The sequence below is a fragment of the Arachis hypogaea genome, chromosome 3 (genome assembly GCF_003086295.3).
Source record: "Arachis hypogaea cultivar Tifrunner chromosome 3, arahy.Tifrunner.gnm2.J5K5, whole genome shotgun sequence".
NCBI lineage: Eukaryota > Viridiplantae > Streptophyta > Magnoliopsida > Fabales > Fabaceae > Arachis > Arachis hypogaea.
Genome location: NC_092038.1, coordinates 123,700,659 through 123,719,564, shown reverse-complemented (window position 1 = coordinate 123,719,564; position 18,906 = coordinate 123,700,659). Strand labels below are relative to the sequence as shown.

Here is an 18,906-nt window from a genome sequence, read left to right as displayed (position 1 = left end):
GACGACAAACAGTAGGGCGCCGGCCAAACGCGTCGCAGCGAGGCGAGGGCGAGTTGCGGCAAGGATAGGTCACAAGTCGCGGCGCTGCGAGGTCGAGGTGCGGCGAGATGAGGGCAACACCGAGGCGACGACGACGGTGAAGGCGAGAAGAAACGGCAAATGACGAGGAACAGGAGTGACAGCGGCGAGGAGCAGCGGCGGTGGTCCTTCGCCTTCCCTTCCCCCTTCCCCTTCCCCTTCCCCTTCCCTTCCCTTTCCCCTTTTCTTCCCAAACCAAACACCCCAGGGTGATATCCTTCCCTCCGGTAACCCTTTTTTTTCTTTTTTTATTCTTTTTTTAAGTTAGTGGTATTTTCGGAATAAAAATTAAAATTTTAGTAAAAAGGATGATTTTAAAACTAAGTTAAAAATTTTAGGGACAATTTTGTAAGAAAAAAAAGGTTTAGGACGAAAAAAATTTTCAGCCCCTACCTTAGGGACCAAAATCGTACTTCACCCGAAAAAAATAATATCGAATAAGAAATGAAAGAAGATAATTTTAATATTGATAATATTGATATTAGTGATGATGACAATAGAAGAAATAATGATGATGATAAAGTATGGTTACAGAATAAAAATAATAGAGGTATGAGTGATAATAATGAGAATGAAGAAAATAGTGGTAATAGTGGTAGTAATTGGTTATAAAACCTCCACAAAATTAATTTTTGTTATTATTTAACAATTTTTTTAACAGATAGATCGTATTGTCCTAAAATAAAAAGGTTGAGAACCGAAGTGTCCATTTTTTTAGACAGGAATCACGTTATCTTTTGTGAAAATGAACGATGACTGAATTGGGTCTTTACTCTTTCTTTCATCTCTTTTTTTTTCTTCTTTTTTCATTTGATTTATATTTTTTCTCTCTTATTCCTTTATTATCATCATTCTCATCTTTTTTCTTAATTAAATATCACACGATAAGAAAGTATATCATATTTCTATGTTACAGTTAAAAAATTTTGGTGTCAAAATAAAAATTTTTTGTGTTATAATTAAAATATTTTGCTATTATTTTTCTGATAAATTTTGCACAATTCAAAACTCTCATTCCTCTTCCTTTTCCTCTTCCTCTTCCTCCTCTTCATCATCATTATCTTTTTCTTCTTGTTTTACATCCTCCTCCTTTTCTTCGTCGTCATCATCATCATCATCTATTTTTTCTATTCATCTTCTTCTTTTTGTTTTACTTTTTTTATAATTCTTCTTATTTTACCCTCTTAACAAGAATAAAAATTAAAAAAATTAAATAAAAAATACATAATACTGCAAAATCACCACAAAGAGGAGAAAAAAAAGAAAGAAAAAACGCAAATAACAATAGCAACCATAGAAGAAGAAAAAGAACAAAATCAACACGTAGAAGAGGAGAAGAAGAAAATAAACGCAAGCAACAATAGCAATCATAGAAAAAGAAGAACCGTACAAGATACAAACATTTACGTTAATGAAGAATTGGAGCATATAGACATGCTCTCACTAATGAAACTGATTTTTGTTAGGCGTGAACCAACTTAGTTAGACTTGGTTGTCAAAAATACTTGGATGTGTGTGTAGCAGTTGATCAAGTCGGTCTCGCTATACATCCAAGTGTTTTTGCCAACCAAGTTCAACCAAGTTGGCCCTAACTCAATAAAAATTACTCACATAACTTACGCATTAATCACACAGTTCTTCTTCTTTATGTTCTTTTTTTTTCTTCGTGCGTTTTCACTTCACCATCATTCTTTTATTGCTCTTGTTGTTGCTATATTTCTTTTATTTCCTCTCCCACTCTTTTTTTTTGGTAGTTATTGCAGTATTTTTTATTTTTTTTGTTTGATTTTTTATTTTTATTCTTATTAAGAGACTGAAATAAAAAGAATTATGAGAAAGTAAAACAAGAAGAAGAAGAAAAAGAAGACGATGATGATGATGAATACAAGGATGAAAAATTTAGAATTGTATAAAATTTATCAAAAAATAACACCGAAATATTTTAATTGTAAATATGTGAAAGAAGATGATGATAATGATAATGAGAAAAGTTTTGAATTGATTAGAATTTACTAAAAATAGCACCGAAACTTTTTAACTGTGATATGGAATTTTTTAATTTTAACATCGAAATTTTTTAACCGTAACACATGTTCTTGTTAAGAGGGTAAAACGAGAAGAATTATGAAAATGTGAAAGAAGAATAAGAGGAAAAAGAATTTTGAATTATGTAAAATTTATTAAAAAAAATAGTATCAAAATTTTTTAACTGTGATATAAAATTTTGTTTGTTGACATTGAAATTTGTTAGCCATGACACGGAAGATTTTTTAACTAATTTTTTTATCATTTAACTAACTAAGTGGTATTAAATTATATATAAGAATAAAAGGTCTAGTCATTTCTGTGTCATTTGTATCAAAAATAATTTTTTTGGTGACTGTTTGTATCAAATTTGTATATAATTTAAATTTGTTGGTTGAGTGGGCTAAAATTTTAAATTTGTGGTTTTTTAAAACTTTTTGTGTTTTTTATAAAAAAATTTAGTGCCATTTTCAACAGATTTTTTGTGTCACTAACAAAAAATTTCTATTATTTTAGTTATCGTTAAACTAATTGTATGATATTGAATTAAGAAGAAGAAGAATATGACAATGATAATGATAATAGTAATGACGATGATGATGATAATGATAATAAAAAAGAAAGAAGAAAAAAAAAAGAAAGAAATCAAACTAGAGAAAAAGTGTGATATTGAAAAAACAAAGAATATGATGACGATGATTGTGATAATGGTGATGACTGATGATAATAACAATGAAAAAAAAAGAGAAAAAAAAGAGAATAAGAAATCAAACCAGAGAAAAAAAAGAAATAGAAAAAAAAAAAAAATAAAAAATATGCTTATATAAATTTGACTTGGTTGAACTTTAGCTAAAAGAAAATTTTGGTTGTCTAGCTTTTATGCTTTTCATAATAATGCGAGAAAAATATTGGTTAAATTAGTTAATTAATATTTTTTCTTTTATTTTATATTTAGATTTAGTTTAAATAAACAGTTTAATTAACTTTTTTTTTAAAATAAAGTTTAAACAATAAATATTTATATTAAAAATAGTTTATAAATAAATTATTTTGTATTTAATTTTTTAATTCTAAAAATACTTATTTTAAAAGAAGAATGATAAAAAAAACTTTATTATAAAAAAATTAATTTTTTTAAATTTTTCATAAACATTTACATAATTTTTTAAAAAATTATAATTTTTTAAAAATTATACCAAATATTAATATTATAACTTTTTATAAGTAAAAAATTAAAAAAATTTACTTATAAACTTATTTGGCCATTAAACTAATATTAGTTAACTTTCTACTTCTATAGTGAAAAATATTGATTTTTTAAACAATTTTTCGACGTCAATACCTAAATCCTCACAAAGTCACTGTCAATAAAGATAAGGAGCCTCAGGACTCCAAGTCCTAAACAACTTCTGTGAAGGAAAATAAAACTGTTTCAATACCAGCTCAAGGATATAGGGAGAAAGGTCAGTAAAATATCATATAGATTTTCTCTATTGAATTAAGCACTGCTCGCTCGATAATAATGTAGCATTCTAATTACGCAATGGGAAACACAGATATCAATTAAGAGTTTAAAACATCTACAAAAAGCCTCCTTTTAAACTAAAAATTGAAACGTGGAAGTTTAGTACCAAAAAAAAAAAAAGGAAGAAAAAAGCATGGAAGTTAGAATCCAAATTGGTACACAATAATACAGATAGGAGGCTTAACTAAGACTAAATTTACTTCTTCCTTTTCTTTGGGGGCTGCAGGGCTTCCTCATCTTCCTCATCTTCTTCATCTTCATTCTCTTCTTCTTCAACACCCTCCTCTTCCTCTTCTTCGCCACCTTCATCTTCTTCGTCGTCATCATCGTCATCCTCATCATCATCTTCATCTTGGTCATCACCGTCACCTTCACCGTCTTCATCTTCCTCCTCTTCTCCATTCTCTTCTGCCGCCCCGCCACCAGCTCCACCCTCGGGAGCTTTCTTTGAGTTGCTCTTCTTGTTGGAGTTGTTGCCATAGCCGCCACCATCTTCAGAGGACAAGTCCTCTTCGCCCTCTCCAAATCCACCATCTCCATCATCATCGTCGTCTCCTTCATCATCATTACCATCTTCTCCCTCGGCATCAAATTGTTTGTCCTGGTTTTGGGCTTTACCGTCTTCTTTGGTTAATAGCAGCCCATATAGATCCTACATACACCAGTTGAATCAACGATTCCATAATCAAATTCTTTCATCAGTGGATACATAATACTAAAAAGAATTTAATTTTAAATTCCATAATCATTATATCAAGGGTAGATGTCAAACATAAAGATAGATAGATCAACCTAAAATCGATCAAATCAAACAAGTACAAATACTTCATTTGTATTCTGATGCAATACATCTTGCTAGGTACTTCAGAAACTTGGTCAAGTGAATTTCAACTACAAAGTACAAATATCGCAGAAATAACTAAGTTAATGTTATTTTAAATTGTTGTTAAAAATTAATCCAAGTTTACGAATAAAAACCAGTCTCATTTTCTGTGTCAAGATCCAAGCCAGATTGTCGCTGTATATACAACACAACTTCAAATTAAGAACATACACACAACCATGCTTTAATATAAAAATAAAATATAGAGTTTACAATCTTTTATTAAAACGTGAATTTTAAATAATTAACTCTCCTATTATTATTATTATTATTATTATTATTATTATTATTATTATTATTATTATTATTATTATTATTATTATTATTATTATTATTATCTACACGAATTGAGTGAGTTAGAAATGAAGAGTTAAGACGGTACATAGTGGAAGTGGAAGTAGCATAGTTTATGACTATGTCCCATCGCATTAGATTCCAGGCTCTTTTTTGTCCCACCCAAGATGCCAAGAACGGGGGAATGCAAAAACGACACGCGCTGCTGCAACGAGCTTTACGCTCAAAAGCATATCCAAGCGAATAATCCACCACTGATTACGAATCCGCTACCCCACCCCTAATCAATCCTCACTTTCCTTGACTTTTGACTTTTTCTCTTCTCACACACTCACACCACGACAAAAAAAGATATTTTATTATTTGTTCTCAACGGGGTTCCTCGTGGTGTTTATCACGACTTAAACTAATCATCCCACAACACCGCTTCATGCTCCTCAAAAGCACCTTATTTTGTTTTTTTTTTTTTTTTTGGGAAAAAAAACGCTAAAGATATTAAGATAATTACCCCAAGAGACAACAAAACCCTGAAAAAAAAAATACGGAGATAATTATCTTTACACAGAGACTATCTAGTCTTACAAAATTAAAAATGAAGAACCGAAAAAAATATTTTTTTTATTGGAGACTTCGTGGCCTTTCAAAACAATTATCATTGACCGGAATAGTATTCACACCCCTCCCTTTTTTTTAATTCACAAAACCTTACTCTCCGCGACGAAATCTTGCTAAGATTAGGAATAACATGTACCACTTAATCTGACAACAAAACCCTGTTATTATTAGTGAACAACATTCACCAAATAATCTTACATTTTAAGGTTTTTGTTTTTTTGGTGAGTTTACATTTTAAGGTTTTGTTAGCTTTTGTTTTATAGGAATCGGAGTAAAATCCCAAAAAATATATACGACCAAAGTGCGCATGTTAGCAAACACCAAACTCAACTCGAGACAACCAAATGTTGAAACCAACGGCGCACATTAGCCGGTCTAGTAGTAAAGTATTATATCCAGATATATATAAATCCTTATCTTATCTAGCATCTAAAAATTAAAAACAAAAATCGATTGTGCCAAAAACAATAAAAAACGGTTTCCGAAATAAATTTCTTAGAATAATTCTATTATAAAACCTTTCAATAATTCATAAATAAAGACTACGATCTTGTAACGGAAAGAAATATTTATTCCCATTATACTTGATACTTTATTAAGAGAAAAAACGTAAAACCAGTATGAAAAATTCCTATAGGTAGGTCGTAGGGTCATAGTGGCTCTTAGAAGCGCAAATTAGCAAGTTAAATAATAAGGTCATGGACAAAAAGGACCGAAAATTTCCCACATCTGATGAGACCTTACATCTGTAGAAAACACAAACTACTTTCAAAACAAGGATAGATCTTGACAAGGTTGAGACAAGTAAAAACTTTGAACTTTCATTTCCTTTCTAATTTTTTTCTTTTCAAAAAGGAAATATAAGTTTCGGAGGGTTGAATTTGAATACGAAGGGTAGGGACTCACCGGAGACAAAAGCGTGGCTTTGACGAGAGCAGAAGCTAGCATAGTTGCGAGCACTTCCGCGGCGCACGTCAACGCGCCATAATTGAGCGTAACCGTCACTGAGCTGTTCTTAGCTTCCATATCCGTACAAAAGACCAACTAATACCTTCTCGAGCCAGAAAACGTTATCCTGTAGAAAAATAATAATAATAAATAACATAAAAAGGGAAAAAAGGGGGAAATTAAATTTTTAAAAATGGAAAAAATTAATCACCACCGTTAGATCATCCGTAAAATCATAAGAGCACAGATCTTGTTTCAGCAAGTACCGCAGTTATACACTGATTATTACTTTAGTATTTTATTAAAAAAGCTATAACATAGGTTTATCCAAAAGAAATTGAAAAAAAAATTAATTCAAAGAATATTATTTTCTGACACAACTGGACAACGACAACCAGAATTTTAAGACAACAATACACAGCAATAATTCTACGCAAAACTGAATATAATTAGAAAAGGCATGTAAAAGAAGCAAATTTTTTGCGTTAAACGAGAAAGTTGAGCTGAAGAGCTCGCCGGAAGTAGAAGCTTTTCAGCAAAAAACATCATAAAAGCAGAGAATTCAACACAGAACCCTTAAGATCCCAAAAGAAGAGTGACAGAACTCAAAGTAGCACAAGAAAAGCATAGTAAGGAAAGAATTAACAAGAATTGAGGAAGAAGAAGGTTGAAAGAGCGTACCAGGAAGGAAGATCTAGAGACCGAACACGTGGATCTGAGGCGTTAGAGCTCTAAAACCTCGGAGAAGAAGGAGAAGAAGCCCCGTACATTGTGGACCGTTGGATCCTGATCGTAGAAACTAGAAAACACAGAGCAGCAAAATATAGAAATATCAGAGGTTAGAGAGAGAGAACACATACTGAAGACCGAATGCTCGTAATTTCTCAGCCAAGTATCGGGCAGTTCGGGCAGCGTCCCAGATAAGGGGAAAGATTGGGTACGGGCTGCCCGAAGAGGCAGGTAAGGACAAGTGTGGGTTTATTTAATTTAAAAATGGTTATTTCTGGGTTTTTGATATGAATGATTTTCAATTAATTACCCGGTCTTTACCGGAAAGTCAAGTTTTTAATTAATCTTTAAAATAATAAAGAACGTTTCTTTTGTGTAAATTCCGATTCGGTTCTGTGTGCCTATGCGAAACGTCGCACGTGTGTAAATGTACTATTCTCCTACTATGATTAAGATTATCTTCTCCAACCGTGGTTACTCATTAAACCCTGGTTTAACCAGGATTGTGCATTGACTAACCAAATAGGATAGGACTATAGTCTGTAGGGGTGGTTGGTGAAATATCAAGTGTTTTATTTTAAATTTATAGATTTCAAAAAGGAGTCGACGCCGTTTGTTCAGTTAATCGCCGACGGTGACACCCCTTCACCACCTCTTCTTTTTTTTCTTTTTTCTTTTTTTTTGTCAATTTCATCTTCTCCATTTCCATCATCATCATCATCCCCATATCATTTAATTTTTCTTCTTTCTTACAGGGCATATGTTTTAGAAGACTTGTTTGTGTCTTGGCATTATTAGTCATTTAGTTTAGGTAGTTAAGTTTTCACAAGCATGTTCGAATTGTATGAACAAGAATTAAGACTAGTTTATTTTTGAAAATAAGATAAGATAAAATACTAAAAACAAACATAAAGAATAGAGATATAATTTAATATTTTTGTATTTTATTTAATAATAAAATAAAATAAATTACAAAAATTTAATTTATTTTTATTTTTTTATTTAAAAAATTTGAGAAAAAATATAATAATAAAAAAATATAATTATAAAAATTAATAAAAATAATAAAAAATAAGTTGTGTCTCTTGTTAATATTTATATATTTTTTCTGTGAAGATAAACAGAAAATACATTAATTCTATGTTTCTAAATATAATAGCTTTATTTATATTTTATTTGCCAAATACAATTTTATATTTTAATATCTCTATATTAATGTTCTGTTCTTGCAAACAAATGTAGCTTAAGAAATAGGATTTTGTTAACAAGTGAAATTATTTCAAGAGAATTTACTAAAATGTCAAATGCAATTGTATATTCAAACTTTAATTAATTTTGAAGTCATTATAATTTTATCCAATTTATAAATTTTTATACTTAAAAATTTGTAAATGGATCTTATACCTTTGAAGTGTTTTTTATTTTTGAAATTAAAAACAAAGTTAAAGTATATTTTTATCAAGATAAAAATTTACATATAATTATTTTTATATAGAGAATTAATTAAATCATCTAATGATTTTTAATTATAATTTAGCATAAAAATAACTATATTTAATTTTTTATTTTTATCTCAAATATTTAGAATAAATATCAATATTGTTTTAAACTTTTTTTTTCATTCCACTCGTATTTCAAATACTTTAGAAGTGACTAAATGTTATTTTCATTTTTAATTCTATAAAAAGTACTAATATTTTTTAAATTTTAGTCACAAAAGTAATCATAGAAATTTGTCAGATTCAACCATTCAACATATATATGTTATCATTTTATTATTAATTTTTTATTAGGTTAATGATAAAATAATATCGAGTCATTTTAAGAAGTATATTTGAGACATAAAAAAAATTAGGACAATATTTATACTTATTCCAACTATTTGAGATAAAACTAATTAATATTTTACTCTTAAAAATATGTTAAAAGAAACAAAATAATTCTAAATGTATTATTGTAGAAATTTAATTTAAAAAAAAATAAATAGCAAGAATTTGAATACCTCTTAATGATAGACAGATAATTTTTTTTATAGCATATATTAGCAACTTTAGATATTTATAATACAATATGATAGTTCTTCATATGAAAATAATTTTATGTAAAACTTAAAATAAAAATGGTGAGTTCTATGGTGTCGTTGTTATAGTATTTAAATTGCGTAACTTACCTTTTATAATAAAAAAATGTTTAAAATAAAAAGTAAATCATGTAAAATTTATTAAATATTATTTATTTATCCTTTTTAGTAACTTAAATACAATGTGATAGGTACCATAGCATTCACCAACAAAAATATAAATACATATTATATCAAGTATTAAATCATCTAATAATTTTTAACTGTTATTTTTAAGTAAATATCATTATACAATATTGGTGCACGAATCCCACACTTCGTACAACTGTACCAACAAGTGCACTGGGTCGTCCAAGTAATACCTGAGCGAGTTAAGGTCGATCCCACGAGGATTGTGGTTTGAAGCAAGTTATGGTTATCTTTAGATCTTAATCAGGTGAGTAGGAGATGTAGATATGTTTGTTTAATTGCATAAAAGGAATAATGAGATCTGAACTAGGTTGACCTGCTTACAATGATAAGAAGATGGTTAAAGCTTGGATATGCTTTGTCTTTCTGGATTAACTCTGATCTTACTGTCCTCTTCAATTGTGAATGATTTCTTCTATGGTAAACTGTATGTGATTGTCGCCGGTTGAGAGGTCACCAATGCCCCTCCATATCTGAACTCCATGGTTAGTGTGGATCCATTCTGATTGAGGGTGAAGCTCCTGCAGTCCATTCTCCTTAATGATCCTACTCAAAATGCCACAGACAAAGTCGGATCTTTCGACTCAGAGAATGTTGCGCCTTTAGGTTCTAGTCTCTACCACAGAGACCCTAATCTCCCCATACCTCAGTTGAACCGGTGCCTCGAGAAGTCTCTAACGAAGTCGTGGATTAGCCATCTAAGAGATGTATAATCAAGCTAGTGGTTCGATGCTTTCCAGTTACATATTCACACGAACCCAAGAAGAACACGATTGGTTGTCAGGCACGCGGTCTTAGTATGAAGAACGAAGATGATTGTCATGGGTCCTCTCATTCATCAAGTTGAAGAACGAAGATACATCTTAGAATTGAATCAAACACGGATTGAAGAGAAACAGTAATACTTTTATTAATCCATAAAACCTCAGCAGGGCTCCTCCCCTCAACCTAGGAGGTTTAGAGACTCATACTGATAGAAAATACGTGAAAAACGAAATATGGCTGATCTCCCTGTATATGATTCGAAGATCAAGTGTAAAAGGTCTTTAAATACTAAGCTAATGACTAAGGATTACATAAGAAAGGGTAAGACAGTCTTTTAGTGCTAAAATCCACTTTTGGGGCCCACTTGGTAAGTGTTTAGGATGAGCTTTGATGAGATCCACATGCTAGGAGGCCTCTAGGGCATTGAACGCTGGCTAGAGGGTCCTTTTTGGGCGTTTGAACGCTGGTCTCCTCCTTGTGGGTGCTAGACGCTTAGATTCGAGCAGGAGGCTAGCATTGGACGCCAGTTTTGGGCCTTCAATTCTGAAGCAAAGTATAAACTATTATACATTGCTAGAAAGCTCTGGATGTTAGCTTTCTATAGCCATTGAGAATTCTCTATTTAGACTTCTGTAGCTCCAGAAAATCTCTTTCGAATGCAAGGAGGTCAGATCTAGATAACATCTACAATGCTTTCTCTGTTTCTGAATCAGACTTTTGCTCCAACTCCTCAATTTCAGTCAGAAATTACCTGAAATTGTATAAAAACACACAAATTTAAAGTAGAACCCAAAAATGTGAATTTTGCACTAAAATCTATGAAAACTTAATAAAACTTTAACAAAATGTGCTAAAAACTATATAAAATGATGCCAAAAATCGTATAAAATATTCGCTCATCAAATATTTAAGATTTTAGGTTTATCTAAATTTTTACAAATTTTTTCTCTTAAAAAAGGTAATACGTGTTTTAAATGTTTGTGATATGAATAGTTTAAGTATTAGAGTAAATCGTCATTTCTTACTATGAAATATTCGGTCGCAGATGAAACTAACCACGGAAGAACTAAATGAACTTTCCACTGATGAAAGATGAATTATGTTCGACAAAAATATTCAATTGTTAAATTTTTGTTGACTCTGTTTAAGAAACATATTAAATTCTAAAATTAACCCTACCACCAATCATATTTAACTTTTAATTTGAAAAAAGTTTATTACAGAAAACTCATACCTCCTTCCCTCCTACGATGTTCGATCCTCCCTCAAAACCATTGCCGATTTGAAACACACCCTAAAAATCCTCACCTCCTAGCTTCTTCTTAAAAGGAAGTTCTTCTTCAAGAACAAGGCTACTACCAAGAAAGACACTGTCAAGTGCCAACAACAGCAACAGCAACACAACCATTGTTACTCCACAAGAACCCAAGCAGTCTCTACCTCCTAAAAGCGATTCCCTGGGTTTCAGGAACAAATCCGGTGCACTTTTGGTGGGTGATTTTAAGGGTTCAGAGGTTGAAAAATTCATAGTGTCTGATTTCAATTCCTGCGAGGTTAGGATAATTGGTTGCATGAGGACCCATTTCATTCACAAGTTGAAGAATTGTAGGGTTACATTGGGCCCATGATGGGTTCAATCCTCATCGAGGATGTTGGGAATACATTTTTGCCATAGCATCACATCAAATTTAGATCACGTTGCAAAAAGGAGCAATTTTTACCTGAGAGTTAAGAGTATGCCTATAATCAAGGATGGTAATGGGGTGAGAGGTTTGCGCCATACTGCTTGTGCTACGAAAGGATCAAAGAAGATCTTCGTGGTGATGGTCGTGTTGCAGAAATCGGGAATTAAGAAAATGGGGATGATTTCAATTGGTTGAGGGCGGTGTAGTCTCCAAATTGGTCTATTTTAGCGGAGAATGTTAGAGTTAGAATCATTGATATATCCAATTTGGAACATGGAAAGAATGAGAAAATTTGAGTAAGATGCTGCAAGTGTTTAAGTTTTTTTTTTTTTCCATAGAATGAGGAAATTCTCAAAGCTCTATCTTCCAAGTTCGGTAGTGCTTACGACCAGGATTTCAACGCAGTGGCCTTTTTGTGAGGAATGCATCCTTCCTTACAGTTTTATAAGTATGGATGATATTTTTCTCAAAAGGCACTTGGAGATATTGGCATGAGGGGGTATTTTGTAAAAACCCGATTTTTGGTAAACAGAATTTTTTGGCTAATTTAAAATTTATTTTGCAAAATTCCAGATCATGGCCTAATAAGAAATAGTGAGGCTGATCCAATGGTAAAAAAAATAAAAATAAAAAATAAAAAAATAAATAGAAAAAGACCATTAATAAGGTCAAAATTGGCTTTATGAGAGTAATTAATCTCCCTAAGGTAAATATGACTAGTAAATAATAAATATTAGCTTACCATTAGTTTATTTTCCTTACTATAGACTTTTTGAGCCAAAAATTCACTTTTAATGACGATTTTGCGTGCGCCGACAAAAATTCTTGTAACCGAAAACTTTGAAACTAGTGGAAAAAATAATTTCTACCTTGGTAATTGTATCCCAAGATTAATATTAAACATATATTCATGATTTATTTATTTAAGAATAAATTTTAGCCATTAATTATTTTACCACACGGTAAAATTTACTCCGAACCGAATTACTAAAAAGTATTCTACAAACAACTCTTAGAGACTCCAAATCTTCTTACTTGCCACCCAGGTAACTCGTGTCTCCTTCTCAACCTCTGGGCCGAGACTATCTTAGCTTTTCACCCCCTTCTGCTTTATTTTTAACATCGATTAACTAACTGTGGTTAACTGTGAATAAGCTCGACACGCAAGCGCTGACCAAGCTTCCTCATTTTCACACCCCGTCTTCATTAAAGCCCAGCCCTTGACCACGAAAAACTCAGCCTCTTCTACCATCATAAATTCAACAAGACTTTAATTTTTTTTATTTAAGAAAGTATTGACCACAACAAAATACTTTATACATTTTTACACTCTTTTGATCGAATTCTTGAGAGAGAAAGAGAGAAAATTTCTTGCACTTGTGCTCTATGTCCCAGCCCCTATTTCAACTCTTTTTGCATTTTTCTTCATGTGTTCTTCAAGTACTCAATCCTTACAAACACAAACTCTTGCCTGTTTTCGCTAATCCTTGCATTTATTCCAAAATTTCGACTAGGTAAACTCATATTCTTTCTCCTTTCCTTTTTTATTTTTTTTTAAAATAGTAGTCATGATAAATTCTTACTCTCCTCCATATATAGAAAACTCATCTTGAATCACCCATGGAGCACACCTAAGAAGCTAAAGAAATTTGAGTTCAAAGTAGTTGAATTTTGATGTTTTTGTGACACTTTTCGACCAAAAATGAAACTGCACCACCACCAGCCATGCCTCTGCCTTTATGTGCATGTTTTCTAGTGTGAAAGGTTTAAAAAATAAATTAAATAACAGTTAAGGGTTAGGAATAGTTTGAATATATATATTTGTACTTGATTCGGTGTTCATATAAGTTACTTTGTGGTGATTTCGTGCTTGATTTTTAATTCTGAAAACTTAGTGATGCTTCTCTATTTTTGACTTGTTATTTGAGTGTTATATGAAGATTATTTGTCTTTGAAAATTATATGGAACCACTAAAATTATTTAGAGCACTTGAAATTTAAGTTTCAAGCCTTAAAATTTACTAAAAGTGGATAAAAATAAAAAACTGCACCCCTGAAAATTTAGCCACTAAATGATCATGAAAGTCATGTATATAAGGGTTAAAAAGAGGTTAGAAAATTGACATTAATCCTATGGAACAAAGGTGTAAAAGTAAAAAGGGTGTTATGGTCATTTTTGGGTAAAAGATGGGTAAAAATGTAATTTAATTCAAAGATAAGTAAAATTCTAAACTTAGTGTCATCAAAGTAAATTAGTAATTACATAAATTAATTAGGTCAAAATTATAATTACAATAAAATTTTGGGCCTAAATAAAAGCTTTAGTAAAAATTAAAAGTAGAACGATAAAAACGGTAACTAGAATAAGTAAATAAATTAATAAAGGGTAAAATGATCTTTTAGGTCCTTAAGTGTAGAATTGGTATTAATTAAAAGTATTATAAATAATTTTATCATAGAAAAATATTAGGATTAACCCAGTAACATTTTGACGCTAAATCAGGTAAAACTAGAGTACTTAGGGGCATATTAGTGATTTTAAGTATAAAGTCAAAATTAAAGTTTATTAATTAACTTAATGAAGGGTAAAAAGGTCTTTTAGAAAAAAAATGAGGGTAAAATGGTGAAGTAATAACACTAGTGGTGAAAGTATCACTAAGAGCCTAAAGAAAATTAGAAAAACGAAATTATGTATAAAAGGGTAAAATTGAAAATGTACAAAATTATCAAAGGCAAAATGGTAAAATATGTGACAAGACTGAGATATTTTAAAAAAAGATCGGGCACAAATTTTTAAAAAGAAGGGCAGAGAAGTCCCTTGGAGATAAATTTTATTGAGATATGCTGCGAAAAAAAAAACTTATAAACCTCAAGGTGCTTGAGGTTGTTTGGAGGCGGGTATTACCCATTAACTGCTAAAACTCTGTTTTTCCTTTCTGTGTATGTTATGGAGTCAAGTTTTGCAACGATTGCCTTTTGTCACGTACTGGTGGTATTCTTAACCACATTGACATGTATGCACAGACGGACATAAATCGGAAAACCATATCTAGGACTAGTTCCTAAGTAACGTCGGGTTGCGGGTAGTCAACTGACGCATGAGCTCATGGTCTGCACAGGACCAGGCATGCATCATACTTGGTTGCTGCATTTATGTGTGATTGTGATTTATCTATACTTCCTGTACTTTGTGTTTGTTTACTATTCTGCTATACACTTGTGCTTGTACTTGTTTGTGTGACTTACCGACCTAACTATGCAAAGTCTTAGACTTAGGTTGTGGAACTCCTTAGGTTTTTCCGAGTAGTACCCTGTTGGGAACCTTAGGTTCTCACCCCTTACTTCTCCCGTTCCGCAGATGCAATCCGGTATGATCTTCTTTGAGTTCCTAACTTTGAGATGGAAGAGTAGCAGTAGCATTACTGGTAGGTCAAAGCTACTTTTTTTTTTTACTTCAACACAACACTTATGTGTTTCTTCAGCTGCTAGGGATCGGTGACTAGCAATAGTAGTAGTAGCAGTTGTAGTCTTTGTCCTCGCTTTGTATAGACTTTTAGAGGGTTAGGTACTTTTCTAAATATCTATAAAAATAAGTTAGAGCAGGTCCTAGACTAGGGTGTCTCTTGTGAGTCGAGGTCTGTTAGTATAAATATGGAGTCTGTAAATATTTTCATTAATAAGCAACGATGTAACCCGAAGTGAATTATGATGTACTAAATGAGCCTTCGGGCATATATGTATGATATTACTATGTTTTCTATATTTTCTATGCTTCATGTATATATTATCTATTTAACTATTACTTATTTCATTATATCTATATATCTGACACGCGATCTCGACTAGCGTTACATGCTCATATGTATATATTTGATTAAGGTCTAAAGTCTCTAGGGAAAGCCGTGTAGTAGCACCTGACGGCTAGCATTGGTCATGACTTGCTAGAAGTTGGGTTGTTACAAATGGTATTAGAGCAATTCATCCTTAGTAAAACCTGGGGATGGACTGACCATGCTTCACCGTAGGCTCTGCTTGTGTATTTCTATGCTGCTAGAGTATCTCTAATGATACATTTGCATGATGATCTATGAGCTTTCATTTTGAAAATGTTAGCACTTAAATTAGATATGTTAAGATTGATCACCTTAATGTTGATCGTTTGGTTTTAACAAAACCTCAATGTCTACAAATAGGCGTAGCCCCCGTCAATCGAGTCCGAGTTCCGAGCTGGCATTTGACTCGGCCGCCTTGTTAGAATCTATGAACGCAATGGTTGTAGTTTTGCACAATTCTATCACTACAACCACCAGAGTAGTGGAAAGAATGGAATGACAGCAACGGAAATGGTAATGGGAATAGCCATGGAAATAGAAACAGATTGAAAAACAGCATACCTGAGGGAGGATAGGCCAATAACTTTGGAATATTTCTTTAAAGTTAATCTGCCCAATTTTTCTGGAACCACCAACCCGACCGGGATAGATGATTGGTTTCGTGCCATGGAACGGGCTCTGCAGGTACAACATGTCCTTGAAGGACAACAAGTGGAGTTCGCCACTTACATGCTGAAGGGGGATGCACAACATTGGTGGTAGGGAGTGAGCTAGTTGTTGGAACAAGGAGGCGCTGAGATCACTTGGGCTGACTTTTGTACTCAGTTCTACAAGAAATATTTTCCTCCATCCGCCCGTACTGCGAAGGAGTTGGAATTGCTGTAGTTAAGGCAGGGAAGCATGACGGTGGCTAAATACACCCGGATATTCGAGGACTTGTGCCGATTTTTGAAGGTGTGCCAAAAACATATTGCAAATATATGAGGAGTAGAAGTGTATTAAGTATGAGGAAGGTCTCAAGGAGTAGATGTTAGCCTTAATGGATCTAATGGAGATCAAGAGATCACTTGGGCTGACTTTCGCACTGAGTTCTACAATAAATATTTTCCTCCATCCACCCGTACTGCTAAGGAGTTGGAATTGCCGCAGTTAAGGCTGGGAAGCATGACGGTGGCTAAATACACCCAGATATTTGAGGACCTGTGCCGATTTTCGAAGGTGTGCCAAAAACATATTGCAAATATATGAGGAGTAGAAGTGTATTAAGAATGAGGAAGGTCTCAAGGAGGAGCTATTAGCCTTAATAGATCTAATGGAGATCAAGAGATCACTTGGGCTGACTTTCACACTAAGTTCTACAAGAAATATTTTCCTCCATCCGTCCGTACTGCTAAGGAGTTGGAATTGCTGCAGTTAAGGCAGGGAAGCATGACGATGGCTAAATACACCCGGATATTCGAGGACTTGTGCCAATTTTTGAAGGTGTGCCAAAAACATATTGAAAATATATGAGGAGTAGAAGTGTATTAAGTATGAGGAAGGTCTCAAGGAGGAGCTGTTAGCCTTAATGGATCTAATGGAGATCAAGAACTTTGCTGAATTAGTCAATAAGAGTTAAATGGCGGAGGAATTAATGTTCATAGAAGTTGGCGTTGCATGAGCAAATTGTCGAGAGGCTACACAACAAAGTTTCGATTGGAGTCTAGCCCCTCAGGGTAGAGATTTCAACTAATGGGCAGCAACAGCGCTGGAACCGACTTGGAGGCGACCTTCCCATTCGTTTTAATGGCAGTAACAATAATTATGACCTAGGATGGGTACAGGGAGAACAACCTCAGCAAACTCAGGATGGCCTCATATGCCCAGAGTGTGGGAAAAATCATGGCGGTAGGCCTTGCTGATTTGGTATAAATATATGTTACTACTTCAATAAGGAAGGATATCTGGCAAGGGACTGCCGTAAGAGGATTATAGATAGGGCCTCTAAACCCCATCAACAGGGAGGAGTTTTACCGTGACTACTAACAAGCGCCACTAGACCCAGTCACTTCACTTGAGGTGAGTGTTATGCTAATTAAGAACTTTAATCATAACACAAGATATAGAGGTCCTTATAATTCCTTGTGCATAGCTGAAATTTTGAGGGCAAAGTTTTCTTTAAGGAGGGTAGAATGTAAGAACTCGATTTTTGGTAAACAGATTTTTCTGCCTATTTTAAAATTTATTTTGCAAAATTTCAAACCACGACCCAATAAGAAATAGTGAGGTTGGCCCAATAGTAAAAAAAATGAAAATAATAAAAAATAAAAAATTAAATAGAAAAAGGCCGTATTAAATAGAAAAAGGTCATTAATAAGGTCAAAATTGATTTTATAAGGGTAATTAATCCTCCTAAGTCAAGTTTAACTAGTAAATAATAAATATTAGCTTACCATTGGTTTATTTTCCTTACTATAGACTTTTTGAGCCGAAAATTTACTTTTAGTGACGGTTCGTAAAACTCTTGTAACAAAAAACTTTAAGACTGGTAGTAAAAAAAATTTCTACCTTGGTAATTATATCCCAAGATTAATATTAGACATCTATTTATAATTTATTTCTTTAAGAATAAATCTTAGCCATTAATTATTTTACCACACGGTAAAATTTACTCCGAACAGAATTTCTGAAAAATATTCTGCAAAGGACTCCTAGAGACTCCGAATCTTCTTACTTGTCACCCAAGTAACTCGTTTCTCCTTCTCAGCCTCTGGGCCGAGACTACCTCAGCCTTTCACCCCTCTCTGCTGTATTTTTAACCTCCAATTACTAATTGCGATTAACCATGGATAAGTTCGACATGCAAGCGCCGACCAAACTTCCTCATTTTCACATCCCTTCATTAAATCCCAGTCCTTGACCACAAAAAATTCAGCCTCTTTTACCATCATAAATTCAGCAAGAGTTGATTCTTTTTATTTAAGGAAGCATTGGCCACAAAATTCACAAAACACTTTATACTTTTTTACACTCTTTTGACTGAATTCTTGAGAAAAAAAAGAGATAAAATTCTTGCACTTGTTTTCTATGCCCCAGCCCTATTTCAAATCTTCTTTCATTATTATTCATGTGTTCTTCAAGTACTCAATCCTTACAAACACAAACTCTTGCCTGTTTTCGCTAATCCTTGCGTTTATACTGAAATTTCGGCTAGGTAAATTCTTGTTCTCTCTCCTTTACTTTTTTATTTTTTTTTAAAATAGTAGTCATGATAAATT

General features: G+C 32.7%; 1 protein-coding gene and 1 pseudogene across 1 annotated transcript; one reads left to right on the top strand and one right to left on the bottom strand.

The window, feature by feature from the left end:
- Positions 1 to 3,567: 3,567 nt before the first annotated feature.
- On the bottom strand, positions 3,568 to 7,977 carry LOC140183863 (uncharacterized). Its single transcript, XM_072233441.1, has 3 exons — positions 7,050 to 7,977; positions 6,327 to 6,495; positions 3,568 to 4,280 (listed from the first exon to the last, which is right to left on the bottom strand). Exons 2-3 carry the CDS (start codon positions 6,444 to 6,446, stop codon positions 3,825 to 3,827), a joined length of 576 nt encoding a protein of 191 aa, XP_072089542.1. The 5' UTR covers positions 6,447 to 6,495; positions 7,050 to 7,977; the 3' UTR covers positions 3,568 to 3,824.
- Positions 7,978 to 10,364: 2,387 nt separating this feature from the next.
- On the top strand, positions 10,365 to 12,397 carry LOC112781260 (tubulin-folding cofactor C-like; annotated as a pseudogene).
- The last annotated feature ends 6,509 nt before the right edge of the window (positions 12,398 to 18,906 follow it).